The 17,427-nt window shown below is 38.0% G+C and overlaps 1 protein-coding gene and 1 pseudogene across 12 annotated transcripts in view; one reads left to right on the top strand and one right to left on the bottom strand.

Annotated features, from left to right (window-relative positions):
* CDC42BPA (CDC42 binding protein kinase alpha) overlaps nucleotides 1-17,427 on the bottom strand; it is a gene marked incomplete at both ends in the record, with an annotated part of 303,526 nt that overhangs the window by 62,592 nt on the left and 223,507 nt on the right. For all 11 annotated transcript variants that reach the window (XM_079719570.1, XM_079719575.1, XM_079719576.1 and 8 more), the window contains 2 exons: nucleotides 12,659-12,783; nucleotides 14,980-15,085. In XM_079719570.1, the coding sequence (XP_079575696.1) occupies nucleotides 12,659-12,783; nucleotides 14,980-15,085 (231 nt within the window). The remainder of the gene's footprint in view (nucleotides 1-12,658; nucleotides 12,784-14,979; nucleotides 15,086-17,427) is intronic.
* Nucleotides 15,557-16,274, top strand: LOC307048746 (sialomucin core protein 24-like; annotated as a pseudogene). Its single transcript has one exon. The product of its transcript is annotated as a sialomucin core protein 24-like (transcript).

The following is a 17,427-nucleotide window of genomic DNA, read 5'->3' as shown; positions in this document are numbered from 1 at the left end:
AAAGTCTACTGAAATTCAGTTTCTACAATGCCCCCACCCCCACCCCGGCCGTGCCCCAAGGCATGTGGGATCTTAGTTCCCGGACCAGGGATCAAACCAGGGTCCCCAGCAGTGGAAGCAATGGAAGCGTGGAGTCCTAAACACTGGACAGCCAGGGAATTCCCGAAACTCAGTTTCTATCTACTATTTTAAGGCTATCTTGCTGATGTAATTATATGATTTTAGAGAGAAATGTTTTCAAATTATCTTCAATAAAATTTAGGTCGGGGCTTCCCTGGTGGCGCAGTGGTTGAGAGTCCGCCTGCTGATGCAGGGGACACGGGTTCGTGCCCCGGTCCGGGAGGATCCCACATGCCGCGGAGCGGCTGGGCCCGTGAGCCATGGCCGCTGAGCCTGCGCGTCCGGAGCCTGTGCTCCGCAACGGGAGAGGCCACAGCAGTGAGACGCCCGCGTACCGCAAAAAAAAAAAATTCAGGTCATTGAATAGCCATGAGGAAAGTATATTTCAGGTAAATCAATACGTATCTGTGACGCATACAGCAGACAAGTTTAAATCTTGAGGCTTGATTCAGCATCTGTTACAATTTAAACTCCTGAAACAGTTAAATTAATCTGTCTACCTACATATCACTCCATATCTACATCTTAAAGAGGCCCTTTAAAAGGGGTTTGATTCCTTCTTCTCTCAGATGGGAAAGTGCTTTGGAGGACAATCAAAAGAATAAAGGAGCAAATAAAATCACTGTTAAGAAGTTGCCCACTCTAGTGATAGCTACATATTCGTAGGCTCTACATACATGTATATATGTTCATAGCCTTTTAAAGAAAAGTGGCTTAAGAAAATATTAAGAAAGTTTGTGTATTGGGATGCTGTTTCCTTCTAAAATTCTTTAACTTTGGACACCACAAGTGACCACAATCTTTTCATTTAATCACCTAATCTATAACATAAAGAATAAATATAGATGGGCGAAGATTGTTTTTCCTCCAAAGACATTTTTTATTTTCCTCTAAAGACACTCACAGAGTAGCAATTAAGAAAACTATATTACCATTTAACCAGGCTAATAGGCCTCAGCCAGTGCTGGTTTAGTATCTATCATAGCTCAGAGATCTTGGCTTATGCACATTTCCAGGAACCTATGAAATCCAGTGTGTTTTATTCACTTTGGAAATCAAATAACTCCATGTAAATTGCTATAATGTTGTTTGGAATATCATATAAAAAACAATACCTTCTAACTTTGCTTTTTATTTACATCTTGAATACATTCACATTCCCTTACCACTGTGGTCTTCCACTAATTCTCAACTTCTGATTAAACCTATGTCTATTTTCCTGGCTACAAAAAATTACTGATGGGAAGGGTGACAAAAAAAGAAAAAAAAAGACTCAGTCAACTACACGCTCATGCCATTTAAGTTCCACTAGGCCCTAGGTCTTGCCCAACAATTCCTTTTCATAATCATTGTCTACTTCCAACCTAAATCTTAAAAACATCGCACTTTCCCCAACCCAACACCATCTCTTGCCCCTTCCTTCTAGGTCATCTGGTTAAGCTTACACTACTCATTCTCTTAATTTTTTTATTTTTTAAACAGTTTTAGGAGGAGCTTCAAGATGGCGGAAGAGTAAGACGTGGAGATTACCTTACTCCCCACAGATACACCAGAAATACATCTACATGTGAAACAGCTCCTACAGAACACCTACTGAACGCTGACAGAAGACCTCATACTTCCCAAAAGGCAAGAAACTCCCCACGTACCTGGGTACGGCAAAAGAAAAAAGAAAAAACAGAGACAAAAGAATAGGGACGGGACCTGCACCAGTAGGAGGGAGTCGTGAAGGAGGAGAGCTTTCCACATACTAGGAGGCCCCTTCGCAGGTGCAGACTGCGGGTGGCAGAGGGGGGAAGCTTCGGAGCCGCGGAGGAGAGCGCAGCCACAGGGGTGTGGAGGGCAAAGCGGAGAGATTCCCGCACAGAGGACCGGTGCCGACCGGCACTCACCAGCCCAAGAGGCTTGTCTGCTCGCCCGCCGGGGCGGGCAGGGCTGGGAGCTGAGGCTCGGGCTTCCGTCGGATGCCGGGAGAGGAATGGGGTTGGTGGCGTGAACACAGCCTGAAGGGGCTAGTGCGCCACAGCTGGCCGGGAGGGAGTCCGGGAAAAGGTCTGGACCTGCCGAAAAGGCAAGAGACTTTTTCTTCCCTCTTTGTTTCCTGGTGCGCGAGGAGAGGGGATTCAGAGCGCCGCTTAAAGGAGCTCCAGAAAGGGGTGCGAGCCACGGCTATCAGCGCGGACCCCAGAGATGGGCATGAGACGCTAAGGCTGCTGCTGCCATCACCAAGAAGCCTGTGTGCGAGCACAGGTCACTATCCACACCTCCCCTCCCGGGAGCCTGTGCAGCCCGCCACTGCCAGGGTCCCGGGATCCAGGGATAACTTCCCCGGGAGAATGCACGGCGCGCCTCAGGCTGGTGCAACGTCATGCCGGCCTCGGCCGCCGCAGGCTCGCCCCGCACTCCGTACCCCTCCCACCCCCCGGCCTGAGTGAGCCAGAGCCCCCGAATCAGCTGCTCCTTTAACCCCGTCCTGTCTGAGAGAAGAACAGACGCCCTCCTGCGACCTACACGCAGAGGCGGGTCCAATCCAAAGCTGAACCCCGGGAGCTGTGCGAACAAAGAAGAGAAAGGGAACTCTCTCCCATCAGCCTCAGGAGCAGCAGATTAAATCTCCACGATCAACTTGATGTACCCTGTATCTGTGGAATACCTGAATAGACAACGAATCATCCCAAACTGAGGAGGTGGACTTTGGGAGCAATGATATATATATATATTTTTTTCCCTTTTTCGCTTTTTGTGAATGTGTATGTGTATGCTTCTGTGTGAGATTTTGTCTGTATAGCTTTGCTTTTACCATTTGTCCCAGGGTTCTGTCTGTCCTTTTTTTTTTTTTTTTTTTTTTTAGCATAGTTTTTAGCACTTGTTATCATGGGTGGATTTGTTTTTTGGTTTGGTTGCTCTCTTCTTTCTTTCTTTCTTTTTTTTACTACCTTAGAATTTTTTTTTAAATAATCATTTTTATTTTAATAACTTTATTTTATTTTACTCTATTTTATCTTCTTCTTTTCCTTCCTTCCTTCCTTCCTCCCTCCCTCCCTTTTTCTCCCTTTTACTCTGAGCCATGTGGAAGAGAGGCTCTTGGTGCTCCAGCCAGGTGTCAGAGGTATGCCTTTGAGGTGGGAGAGCCAAGTTCAGGACACTGGTCCACAAGAGACCTCCCAGCTCCATGTAATATCAAACGGCAAAAATCTCCCAAAGATCTCCATCTGAACGCCAAGACCCAGCTCCACTCAACGACCAGCAAGCTACAGTGCTGGACACCCTATGCCAAACAACTAGCAAGACAGGGACACAACCGCATCCATTAGCACAGAGGCTGCCTAAAATCATAAGGCCACAGACACCCCCAAACACCACCAGACGTAGACCTGCCCACCAGAAAGACAAGATGCAGCCTCATCCACCAGAACACAAGCACTAGTCCCCTCCACCAGGAAGCCTACACAACCCATGGAACCAACCTTAGCCACTGGGGACAGACACCAAAAACAATGGGAACTACGAACCTGCAGCCTGCAAAAAGGAGAGCCCAAACACAATAAGTTAAGCAAAATGAGAAGACACAGAAATACACAGCAGATGAAGAAGCAAGGCAAAACCCACCAGACCTAACAAATGAAGAGGAAATAGGCAGTCTACCTGAAAAAGAATTCAGAATAATGATAGTAAAGATGATCCAAAATCTTGGAAATAGAATGGAGAAAATACAAGAAACACTTAACAAGGACCTAGAAGAACTAAAGAACAAAAAAACAGTGATGAACAACACAATAAATGAAATTAAAAATTCTCTAGAAGGAATCAATAGCAGAATAACTGAGGCAGAAGAACGGTAAGTGACCTGGAAGATAAAATAGTGGAAATAACTACTGCAGAGCAGAATAAAGAAAAAAGAATGAAAAGAATTGAGGACAGTCTCAGAGACCTCTGGGACAACATTAAATGCACCAACATTCGAATTATAGGGGTCCCAGAAGAAGAAGAGAAAAAAAAGGAACTGAAAAAATATTTGAAGACATTATAGTTGAAAACGTCCCTAATACGGGAAAGGAAATAGTTAATCAAGTCCAGGAAGCACACAGAGTGCCGTAAAGGATAAATGCAAGGAGGAACACGCCAAGACACATATTAATCAAACTATCAAAAATTAAATACACAGAAAAAATATTAAAAGCAGCAAGGGAAAAACAACAAATAACGCACAAGGGAATCCCCATAAGGTTAACAGCTGATCTTTCAGCAGAAACTGTGCAAGCAGAAGGGAGTGGCAGGACATATTTAAAGTGATGAAGGAGAAAAACCTACAACCAAGATTACTCTATGCAGCAAGGATCTCATTCAGATTTGATGGAGAAATTAAAAGCTTTACAGACAAGCAAAAGCTAAGAGAATTCAGCACCACCAAAACAGCTTTACAACAAATGCTAAAGGAACTCCTCTAGGTAGGAAACAGAAGAGAAGGAAAAGACCTACAATAACAAACCCAAAACAATTAAGAAAATGGAAATAGGAACATACATATCGATAATTACCTTAAAGGTAAATGGATTAAATGCTCCAACCAAAAGACATAGACTGGTTGAATGGATACAAAAACAAGACCCATATATAGGCTGTCTACAAGAGACCCACTTCAGACCTAGGGACACATACAGACTGAAAGTGAGGGGATGGAAAAAGATATTCCATGCAAATGGAAATCAAAAGAAAGCTGGAGTAGCAATACTCATATCAGGTAAAATAGACTTTAAAATAAAGAATGCTACAAGAGACAAGGAAGGACACTACATAATGATCAAGGGATCAATCCAAGAAGAAGATATAACAATTGTAAATATTTATGCACCCAACACAGCAGCAGCTCAATACATAAGGCAAATACTAACAGCCATAAAAGGGGAAATTGACAGTAACACAATCATAGTAGGGGACTTTAACACCCCACTTTCACCAATGGACAGATCATCCAAAATGAAAATAAATAAGGAAACACAAGCTTTAAATGATACATTAAACAAGATGGACTTAATTGATATTTATAGGACATTCCATCCAAAAACATCAGAATACACATTCTTCTCAAGTGCTCATGGAATATTCTCCAGGATAGATCATATCTTGGGTCAGAAACCAAGCCTTGGTAAATTTAAGAAAATTGAAATCATATCAAGTATCTTTTCCAACCACAACTCTATGAGACTAGACATCAATTACAGGAAAAAATCTGTAAAAAATACAAACACATGGAGGCTAAACAATACACTACTTAATAACCAAGGGATCACTGAAGAAATCAAAGAGGAAATAAAAAAATACCTAAAAACAAATAACAATGAAAACACGATGATCCAAAACCTATGGAATGCAGCAAAAGCAGTTCTAAGAGGGAAGTTTATAGAAATACATCCTACATTAAGAAACAAGAAACACCTCAAACAAACATCCTAACCTTACACCTAAAGCAATTAGAGAAAGAAAAACAAAAAAACACCCCAAAGGTAGCAGAAGGAAAGAAATCGTAAAGATCAGATCAGAAATAAATGAAAAAGAAATGAAGGAAACAACAGCAAAGATCAATAAAACTAAAAGCTGGTTCTTTGAGAAGATAAACAAAATTGATAAACCACTAGCCAGACTCATCAAGAAAAAAAGGTAGAAGACTCAAATCAATAGAATTAGAAATGAAAAAGGAGAAGTAACAACTGACACTGCAGAAATACAAAGGATCATGAGAGATTACTACAAGCGACTATATGCCAATAAAATGGACAACCTGGAAGAAATGGACAAATTCTTAGAAATGCACAACCTTCAGAGACTGAACCAGGAAGAAATAGAAAATATAAACAGACCAATCACAAGCACTGAAATTGAAACTGTGATTAAAAACATTCCAACAAACAAAAGCCCAGGACCAGATGGTTTCACAGGCGAATTCTATCAAACATTTAGAGAAGAGCTAACACCTATCCTTCTCAAACTCTTCCAAAATATAGCAGAGGGAGGAACACTCCCAAACTCATTCTATGAGGCCACCATCACCCTGATACTAAAACCAGACAAAGATGTCACAAAGAAAGAAAACCACAGGCCAATATCACTGATGAACATAGATGCAAAAATCCTCAACAAAATACTAGCAAACAGAATCCAACAGCACATTAAAAGGATCATACACCATGATCAACTGGGGTTTATCCCAGGAATGCAAGGATTCTTCAATATATGCAAATCAATGTAATACACCCTATTAACAAACTGAAGGAGTAAAACCATATGATCATCTCAACAGATGCAGAGAAAGCGTTTGACAAAATTCAACACCCATTTATGATAAAAACCCTACAGAAAGTAGGCATAGCGGGAACTTTCCTCAACTTAATAAAGGCCATATATGACAAACCCACAGCCAACATCGTCCTCAATGGTGAAAAACTGAAACCATTTCCACTAAGATCAGGAACAAGACAAGGTTGCCCACTCTCACCACTCTTATTCAACATAGTTTTGGAAGTTTTAGCCACAGCAATCAGAGAAGAAAAGGAAATAAAAGGAATCCAAATCAGAAAAGAAGAAGTAAAGCTGTCACTGTTTGCAGATGACATGATACTATACGTTGAGAATCCTAAAGATGCTACCAGAAAACTACTAGAGCTAATCAATGAATTTCGTAAAGTAGCAGGATACAAAATTAATGCACAGAAATCTCTTGCATTCCTATACACTAATGATGAAAAATCTGAAAGAGAAATTAAGGAAACACTTCCATTTATGATTGCAACAAAAAGAACAAAATATCTAGGAATAAACCTACCTAAGGAGACAAAAGACCTGTATGCAGAAAATTATAAGACACTGATGAAAGAAATTAAAGATACAAATAGATGGAGAGATATACCACGTTCTTGGATTGGAAGAATCAACATTGTGAAAATGACTATACTACCCAAAGCAATCCACAGATTCAATGCAATCCCCATCAAACTACCACTGGCACTGTTCACAAAACTACAACAAAAAAATTTCACAATTTGTATGGAAACACAGAAGACCCCGAATAGCCAAAGCCATCTTGAGAAAGAAAAACGGAGCTGGAGGAATCAGGCTCCCCGACTCCAGACTATACTACAAAGCTACAGTAATCAAGACAGTATGGTACTGGCACAAAAACAGAAAGATAGATCAATGGAACAGGATAGAAAGCCCAGAGATAAACCACGCACATATGGTCACCTTATCTTTGATAAAGGAGGCAAGAATATACAGTGGAGAAAAGACAGCCTCTTCATAAAGTGGTGCTGGGAAAACTGGACAGCTACATGTAAAAGAATGAAATTAGAACACTCCCTAACACCACACACAAAAATACACTCAAAATGGATTAAAGACCTAAATGTAAGGCCAGACACTATCAAACTCTTAGAGGAAAACATAGGCAGAACACTCTATGACATAAATCACAGCAAGGTCCTTTTTTGACCCACCTTCTAGAGAAATGGAAATAAAAAGAAAAATAAAGAAATGGGACCTAATGAAAGTTAAAAGCTTTTGCACGGCAAAGGAAACCATAAACAAGACAAAAAGACAACCTTCAGAATGGGAGAAAATATTTGCAAATGAAGCAACTGACAAAGGATTAATCTCCAAAATTTACAAGCAGCTCATGCAGCTCAGTATCAAAAAAAGAAACCACCCAATCCAAAAATGGGCAGAAGACTTAAATAGACATTTCTCCAAAGAAGATACACAGATTGCCAAGAAAAACATGAAAGAATGCTCAACATCATTAATCATTAGAGAAATGCAAATCAAAACTACAATGCGATATCAGCTCACACCGGTCAGAATGGCCATCATCAAAAAATCTACAAAAAATAAATGCTGGAGAGCGTGTGGAGAAAAGGGAACCCTCTTGCACTGTTGGTGGGAATGTAAATTGATACAGCCACTATGGAGAACAGTATGGAGTTTCCTTAAAAAGCTAAAAATAGAACTACCATACGACCCAGCAATCCCACTACTGGGTATATACCCTGAGAAAACCATAATTCAAAAAGAGCCATGTACCAAAATGTTCATTGCAGCTCTATTTACAATAGCCAGGACGTCGAAGCAACCTAAGTGTCCATCAACAGATGAATGGATAAAGAAGATGTGGAACATATATACAATGGAATATTACTCAGCCATAAAAAGAAACAAAATTGAGTTATTTGTAGTGAGGTGGATGGACCTAGAGTCTGTCATATGGAGTGAAGTAAGTCAGAAAGAGAAAGACAAATACCGTATGCTAACACATATATATGGAATCTAAAAAAAAAAAAAAATGGTCATGAAGAACCTAGGGGCAAGAAAGGAATAAAGACACAGACCTACTAGAAAATGGACTTGAGGATACGGGGAGGGGGAAGGGTAAGCTGGGACAAAGTGAGAGAGTGGCATGGACATATATACACTACCAAACATTAAATAGATAGCTAGCGGGAAGCAGCCACATAGCACAGGGAGATCAGCTCGGTGCTTTGTGTCCACCTAGAGGGGTGGGAGGGAGGGAGATGCAAGAGGGAAGGGATATGGGGACATATGTATATGTATAACTGATTCACTTTGTTATAAAGCAGAAAATAACACACCATTGTAAAGCAATTATACTCCAATAAAGACGTTTTAAAAAAAAAACAGTTTTAGAGGCAAGTCTCTCATCTTTTCTTTGGCTAAGTCAAAATAATCAAGAAATATTTATTAAATACTGATTATTATGTAGACATATTAGGAAGATTGAAGAAGACATATAAGACATGGTCCTTAAAAAGTTTGGCAGTCAGCACAGACTTAGCGAACTTATGGTTACCATGGGAGAAGGGTTGGGGGGAGGGATAGATTGGGAGTTTGGGACATTGCTATAATTAAAATAGATAACCAACAAGGACCTACTGTATAGCACAGGGATCTCTGCTCAATATTCTGTAATAACCTAAATGGGAAAAGAATTTGAAAAAGAATAGATACATATATATGTATAACTGAATCACTTTGCTGTACACTTGAGACTAACACAACATTGTTAGTCAACTATGCTCCAATATAAAACTAAAACTAAAAAAGAAGTTTGGGAGTCAGGACACATATAGTAGAGTGATTAAGAACTTGATTCTTTTTTTTTTCAACTTTATTGGAGTGTAATTGCTTCACAATGATGTATTAGTTTCTGCTTTATAACAAGGTGAATCAGTTATACATATCCATCTGTTCCCATATCCCTTCTTGATTCTTGAGTCATACAGAACTAGGTTCAAATCCTAGCTCACTGTTTAGCAGTTGTGTGTCTCTGGATAAGTCATTTACCCCCTCTAACTCTCTGTTATCTCAGTTATAAGATGGGAATAATAATAATACCTACCTCATAGGACTGTTATGATAACTAAATGAGAAAACGTGAATTTTCAGCCTAATGCCTACAACATACTATTTTTTAATCACTGTAAACTATTACTACACAGGAATGAAAATTAATGAATGAGGAGTGTTTCAAATAATGTGAATGAATTTAAACAAAGGAAAATAAAAGTTTCACTATTGAAACCCTTTCCTGATTATTAAAACATTTTCCTGGTTTTCTTACACAGCTGTTTCCTCTATCTCCTACTATTATCACCCTCACCATTATCCTTCTTTCTGTTATAAAACCCAACAACTTCAATGGCCTTATTTACTAGAAATTAAATTCCCAAATTTATATTTCTAATCCTAACCTTTAAGTCATCTTTTCTAAAGCATATTGGAAATCTCCATTCAGATCTCTCAGAATGATCTCAGACTCACCAACAAACAAAAGAACAACTAAAATTGATTATATCATCCTCCCCAAAGCTGGTTCCTTCTCCTGACTTTTCTTACTTCAGTGATATCACCATTTTCTTAATTTCTCCAATACGGTGTTTCAGAAATACTAATTCCTTCTCAACTCTTGCCCTTCATTTATAATTAATTAAGTCCTATAGCTCCTTCTTCCATAATGTCTTCTTCATTTGTGCAGCTTCCCCCAAATTTCCTTCTATTTCATGCTGAACACCGCTATGAAGAGTTACCTTGCTAATGCATCACCTCAATCAATTCCATAATCCTTCGCAGAAAAGCCTTCTCCTTCTTCTTATAAATAAATGAAGTTCTGATTCTTACCCAGTATTCATGTTAATTGCGCTGCAATAACTTTATTGGTCTTATTTCCTACTATTCTTTTATAGGAATAGTGGCACCCTTTATTGAACTCAGTGTTTTCAGAAAATGCATTATAGTTCCACTGATTACCCCCAACTTCCTTTAGCACCCAGTCTGAAGTAATTCTCCTCTATACTCATATAGAAAAATCAGTATTTGTACAATACATAAGACAATTTACATTTAAGTCTTGTTACTTATATCCAGCTCTGATCACATTAGTTTTTAAACTTTTAAATGTTACACTATAAGCTAGTACTTGAAGGCAAAGTACCCTATTTTACAGACCTTTCTATCTCCTATTATAGCAGAAGAATGCATTATATGTGAGGAGATACATCTAAAAAATGAATCTTATGGACCAGCCTATTACTTCAACCTCTCCTTGTAGTACCATTTCAAAGAGAAAGAGTGAAGTCTTCTGATGAGTCAATGGTGAGAAGAAAGGTCCCTGTTCCAACACAGTGTGAGCAACAAGGTCTCCTTGACCTAAAAGGTTTTCTTTCACATGAAAGAGGTATTTCATAGGAAAAGGCAGAGGGAGCAGAGTAACAAGGCCGTTAGAAATGCATTCAAATGAAGTCTTATCTACAGCAGTGTTTGTTTTATTTTAAAACTGTTAATTTGGCCAATGCAGAAACATTTAAAACACTGCATATCACAAGCTTCCAAAACCTTGTTTTGGCATTACTTCATTTTTTAATATACCAGATTAAAAAACCAGGAATAACCTGAGACTTCTGACCTTTATAAGCTTGCACAGAATATCTCAGAGATATAACTTTCAAATAGGTGAGGACTCTGAGAACAGTGAGTATATCTTTTACTTTTAGCCTATTAGGTATTTAATAATTTATTATCTAATATATTAGTCCATTTCTAAATAATAGCTTTAATGCAAAGTGAATTCATTGTATTCCTGATTTCTTCTGCATATTTCACTTGAATGTGAAATGTGTAAAAAGAGTGCTTTGTAGTATCACACAAAAATTTTCATCTTCATCCTTTCTACTAACCCTTTCCAGATAGTCCATATTTGAAGCTTCTTTACTAGAACCACTTCCCATTCCATCTGAACCCATCGTGCAATCACTTGAAAAGATCAGTGGTCTAGGATCTCAGGCTTTGGCCAAATCAGTTTTGTCTTCTGTAAAGTCATTTTCATTAACATCTTATTACAAATTTGATTACATAATAATGGAGTTACAAATGAAAAGTCATAATGTTTGATATTGTAAGCACGGCTAAAGATTAAAATGATTTGCTTCAGAAATGTAGAGTTTATGACAAGGATCTCAATTAAATATAATGAGCCATTAACTGTACTATTTGGAACACAACCATATTTCCACAATTTGGGCATTTTCCTTCAGATATGCACTCAACAGTCACATTCATAAGCTAAAGTTGAGTTAACATAAGAGCTCTATAGTTAAGTCAATATCAAAATATTTGAGTCATTTGGGTAAGATTACTTAAAAAGGCAGTGTTTATTCACTTATGATTTCATTTAAGAAGGAGGGTACTAAGTTGGTATAAGCAGGAAAAAATGCTTAGAAAACAAAAATAAGAGCATGATAAACTAACATTCTCACCAAATTATTGGTCTATAGATATCTGAAGAAACCAGTAGTTGTTTATATAAATAAAACATCAATAACATGCTAAAAAAGAGTCAGAAAGTTAAAAAAGTAAATACAAAAAGTTAGGCTATTTGCATTAGAAAATAAAGTCCCTGTTGGATTCTACTTTCTTCAAGTATTATAAAAATATACAAATTTTTACAAATACCAGAACAATCATTTGAGTTAATTAATATGAAAGTTACTAAGGCAATTATCCTAAATTAAATCCTAGGGGCTTAAAGAACAGTTGATAAAACTAAACTGTAACCATTTAATGTTTTAAAAATGCCATGTGTGAATTAGTCTGTTATAATTATGAAAAAGGTGAAAGCACATCTTCAGCTTGTAAAATATTCTCCAGGCTTTCTGTTTCTTAAAGTAATCACAAATACAGCAATTTTGATCTTAGAAAGGAACATCGATAGCTAGTGAATGAGTTTCTTCAGTTCTTTAAGGACCAACTGTCTTAGGAGACAATAACATTTTCTTTTCTTAGAAAGAAATATCAGCTTCCAATGAAACTGTGTAAAAGCTGATATGGAATATTTGATGGAGTTAGAGAAAAGAGGAAAATAACAGACAACATAGAAGAAGCACAGACCAGTAATAAATATTCCTCTTGGAATTCATACCAACTTGACTATATGGCCAAAAATTACCCACAAAAACAGATTTAAGAGAGTACTCACCACTGAATTATTTCTGTGATTTGAGCTTCCCAATGTGCAACTGATTCCTTCTTGTCTGCTAGATCTTTTACCTCTTCTTCTAACTGCTGGTTGCAAGTACTTAAGTTCTCATACAAAGTGGTAAGCTGAAAGGCAGTTTTAAGGTACTTAAAGACGGTGTGACTTTTAGGAACAGGAATTCAAGGTGCTCAGATGCCTCTTGTTAAATCTGATAACTCAAAAATGCTTGTCTTTCTGATTTCCTATTATTATGCACCTCTGTTTTGGAAACATCAAGTACTCTGAATTCTCCTTCTGCCTTTGCTTTTCCCATATTCCCCATATTGAATTGGTTCCATCTGTGAACATTCTCCATTTGCCTGAAGAACTCCCCAGTTCTGTTGGTAACAACACCTCTCATTTTTTTGTCTGAAAATATCTCTATGTCATCCTCTTTTTAAAAAAACTTATATAATTTCAAGCATATACAAAAATGAACAGAAGAGTATAAGTGAATTCCCATGAGCCCATCATCACTAACTTCAACAATTATCACCTCAATGTCAATCTTATTTCATTTGTACTCCTGTCTTCTTACCCTTTCCTCCGGTATTATTCTGCAGCAAATACCAGACATCATATAATTTTATCCATATATATTTCTGTGTATATCTCTAGAAAATAAGGCTCCCTTTTAACGTATGACCACAATATCATTATCATATTTAAACAAATTTAACAAGTTTCCTTACATTATCACATAGCTAGTAATCGTTCAAATTTCCAGTTGTCTCAAAACATCAAAAGACTTAACAGTCTGTTAAACTGAATCATACCAACAAGTAAACGTAACTTAATGGTTGCTCTATCTTCTAAGTCTTTTTTACTTATAGGCTCCAGATTACTCCATTGGGGCTGCTGTAGTGGAATATCACAGTCTGAGTGGCTTAAACAAGAAACATTTATTTCTGATAGTTCTGGACGCTGGGAAGTCCAAGATCAAGGCACCAGCAGATTCAGTGTCTGGCAAGGGCCCACTTCCTGGTTTATAGATGATCGTGGGATGAGGGAGCTCTGTGGGGTCTCTTTTATAAGAGCACTAATCCTATTCATGAAGGCTCTATCTTCATGACCTAATCATCTCCCAAAGGCTATACCTCCAAATAGTACTAGGTGTCAACATCTGAATTTTGGAGGGACACAAACATTTAGTACATAGCAGTTCCCCTCCAACACTTTAATTTTTCTTGTAATTTATTTGTTGAAGAAAGTAGGTTGTTTGTCCTGCAGAGTTCTCTACAGTCTGAATTTTTGCCTTCATTTTTGAAAGACACTTTTTGTTGTATATAATTTTCTAGATTGGCAGTTATTTTCCTTTCTATTCCTTTTTATTATTTATAGATGTCATCTTTCAATTTAGCAAGACAAGGTAATATTCTGTTTTTTATAAAATTTGGAGATAGGCTTTTATTTTTATCCTTCAGATCTCATCAAAATCAAGAGTATTATTTAAAAATTATTTCTAAAGATGTACTTCTGGTAAACTTGCCAGAACTGTATGGCTAATGAAATGAAACCAAAGGGTGAATACAAGATTTGATCTACATTCGATTTGATTATATCACAATTCAATTTTTCTTAAACTATAATACCATCTTTTACTAGGTAATTTGCTTATAAACTCTACATGAAGTGGCCTTCTAGAGTTTAATTACATTTCTTACCTCAAGGTAACTCTTAACAGAATCTTAAAATTCTGCCTGGTAGACAGAAATGATGTTTAATTTTGTAGTCATATTGGTTAAGCCCATTAAATAACAATTATGTGACCTATTTGGATAAAGTTTAAATACTGTTAGTTTTATTTTAGTGGAAATAACTAAGAGTTATACAATAATGTTCATACAGTATTCATAGTTTAAAAAATAATTTATACTACTTACTATTTGGCCACTTTCCACAGTGTTTGTGTGGATCAGCTTTGTAATTACAAAATAAACTAACAGAGTTCTTTCTCAAGTAGTTTGCGACCAAACAAGCAAAGCCATGACAAAGTAAGTGATTAATAGTAAAAGAGAGATGGAAAGTGAAATAAAGAACAGGGGCTCAAAAAATAAATGGGACAAACAATAAGACGAGGTAAGCCAAGTCCTCTCTCCCAGAAGACTCCTGTACAGATTGGTAAAATGAAAAATTGCCTGTACATAGAAGCAATCCTTGCATTTAGGAGGAATATTAAATAAAAAAATGTACACCAAATATAAAATTATATCTATAATTGCTATGATAGTGCTGAACATCTAGTATGTATCAATGAATATCAATGAGATTAAACCACTCACCTTATCAAGCTCACTTGTCAGTTTTTTATTTTCTTCCATTAATAACACTTTTTCTCGTTCGTACTGTTGTTTGAACTCATTTTCAAATTCTTCCCTTTCACTTTGACTAATACAATGCAAAATATAAAAGGAAAAAAAGGAATTGAATTAAAGGTAAAATAATGGTATCTCAGATTGGCTATTGTATCATATGCCTTATTTTGAAAAGCCACTTATATCTCAATTGCTCCAAATCCCAAACATTTCCCTTAAAATTAGGAAGTCACAATCATTTCCTTTTAATTAATAAATAGATTTGTCTGCTTAATAATATCTATTTTGTTCTTCATTTGAAAATCTGAGGAAGACATCCTAATTATGCTCACCTTCTTCAGTTGTATATATGCTAGAAAGCATGGGAAAATGAGGAAGCTAGGGAAAAAGGAGGGTATAGGGACCACAATACAATTGCTTACACTCAGCTCTAGACTGCATAGAAAATTCAACTTACATTTCCAACTCCTGCCTTCCTTCTTCCCTTCTTCCTTATGTACCTACCTATCTACACATACATACAATATTATAAAACTTATTTAAAATGATAGTTCTAAGGGACAGAACTGATTCACCCTTAGGGGTAAACACAGTTCTAACGAACTTTTTAAAAACCTCCAAAGGGAGGAGTCTGGGAGGTGGCGCCGCAGGGGACAGAGGGACGGACGCGCTCGAAGGCCAGCGCAGAGGCCGCGATACTGGCGCTGCCCCGCCGGCTGCTTTTGGCAGCTGCCTGGCCGCGCTCTGCGTGACGAGCGCGGCTCAGAACACCACGCTGGCCCCGAACGTGACTACACCCTCGGCTTTACCGACTACCACCAGGACAGCCCCGGTGCCGCCGCCGCTCCTCCGGGCACCACTCCAGCACCAGAAATCTGTGAAAGCCGCAACAATGGGGTTTCCTGTTTTGATGCTAATGCTGCTAACACTACCTGCTTTTGGATAAAATGAATTCAACAGTTCGTGATTGCAAGGTGGTGAACAGCACAGAATTCTGTCCTGCGTCCACTGCCACACCATTGCCAACCAATTCTACAGCTAAAACCACAACTCTGCCTTCCTCTTCTACAGCTTCCACCACAACTACTACATCAGGTACAACTGATATCACTTTAACTCCGACTTCACAACCTGCGCGGAAGTCTACCTTTGATGCAGCCAGTTTCATTGGAGGAACTGTCCTTGTCTTGGGTGTGCAGGCTGTAATTTTCTTTCTCTATAAACTCTGCAAATCTAAAGAACGAAACCACCACACTCTGTAAACAGACCCGCTAAATTAACAAGAACTGGTGTGTAACTCACTGAAACCAAAATATTATCTTTCAAGATGTCCCACATGGAAGACGCTATTCTAGGATCTTTAATTTTTCAAAGGATGCATATAGGAGCATTGCCCTTGAAGAAAAATCAGTTAAATCGTTTTGCTCAACAGGCATATTTAAAATATTCTGCACGAATCCTTGTGGCTGTCTTCTTTCATTTTAAATGTCTGCTGCTGTGGGATTACGTCCTCTCTTCTTGACATGCAAAGTGTAACTCTGTAAGTGATGGAAAACATTGTCCTGCGCAGACAACCTCATGACCCTTTTGGCAATTTCAATGTAGTCATTTCAAAGCCTGAAAGCTGCATTATTTTCATCCTAACTCAGGATGTAGTTCAGCGACCAGAATTGAGAAGAACGTGCCAAATGAGCGTCAATCAGGTGGATTTTGGGCTATCATTTCAAAAGTGGAATAAATTTATAAATTTAGTATCCTTAGAGTAAAATTTAGTGTTTGATAAGTTATTTTTTCTACATTAGAAAACAGATGCCACACAGGGAATTACATTTCAGATTTAAAGAAATCAATGGAAAGGATACAAAACATTAAAGTGTAGCAGGTTATTGTTCATACTTGTAAAGCACCTTATATCATTGAGAAAATAAAAAACAGTGTCTTAAAAGACAAAAAGACAAAAAAAAAAAAAAAAGAAACAACAAAAACCTCCAAAGGGAGAAAGGGGAATCAGTTTTGTTTTTTTTGTTTTTTGGGGTTTTTTTTTTGCGGTACGCGGGCCTCTCACTGCTGTGGCCTCTCCCATGGCGGAGTACAGGCTCCGGACTACAGGCTCAGCGGCCATGGCTCACGGGCCCAGCCGCTCCACGGCATGTGGGATCTTCCCGGACCAGGGCACAAACCCATGTCCCCTGCATCAGCAGGCGGACTCTCAACCACTGCGCCACCAGGGAAGCCCAGGAATCTTTCTTGATTCAGAAGCAACTCCAAACAACAAACAACAATGAAAAAAATATGAAAAATTACAAAGAAGCATCCTTTCAGAAAAAGAAGTATATGAATAAATTGAGTAAAATTTCTATATACAACCATTTTTGTTTTTTCCTATTAGCGTTAAACAAAACTTCTCTCTCATAC

The sequence above is a fragment of the Hyperoodon ampullatus genome (genome assembly GCF_949752795.1).
Source record: "Hyperoodon ampullatus genome assembly, chromosome: 2".
Taxonomy (NCBI): Eukaryota; Metazoa; Chordata; class Mammalia; order Artiodactyla; family Ziphiidae; genus Hyperoodon; species Hyperoodon ampullatus.
The sequence above is the reverse complement of the archived record's forward strand: the minus strand, read 5'-3'. Positions and strand labels throughout refer to the sequence as shown.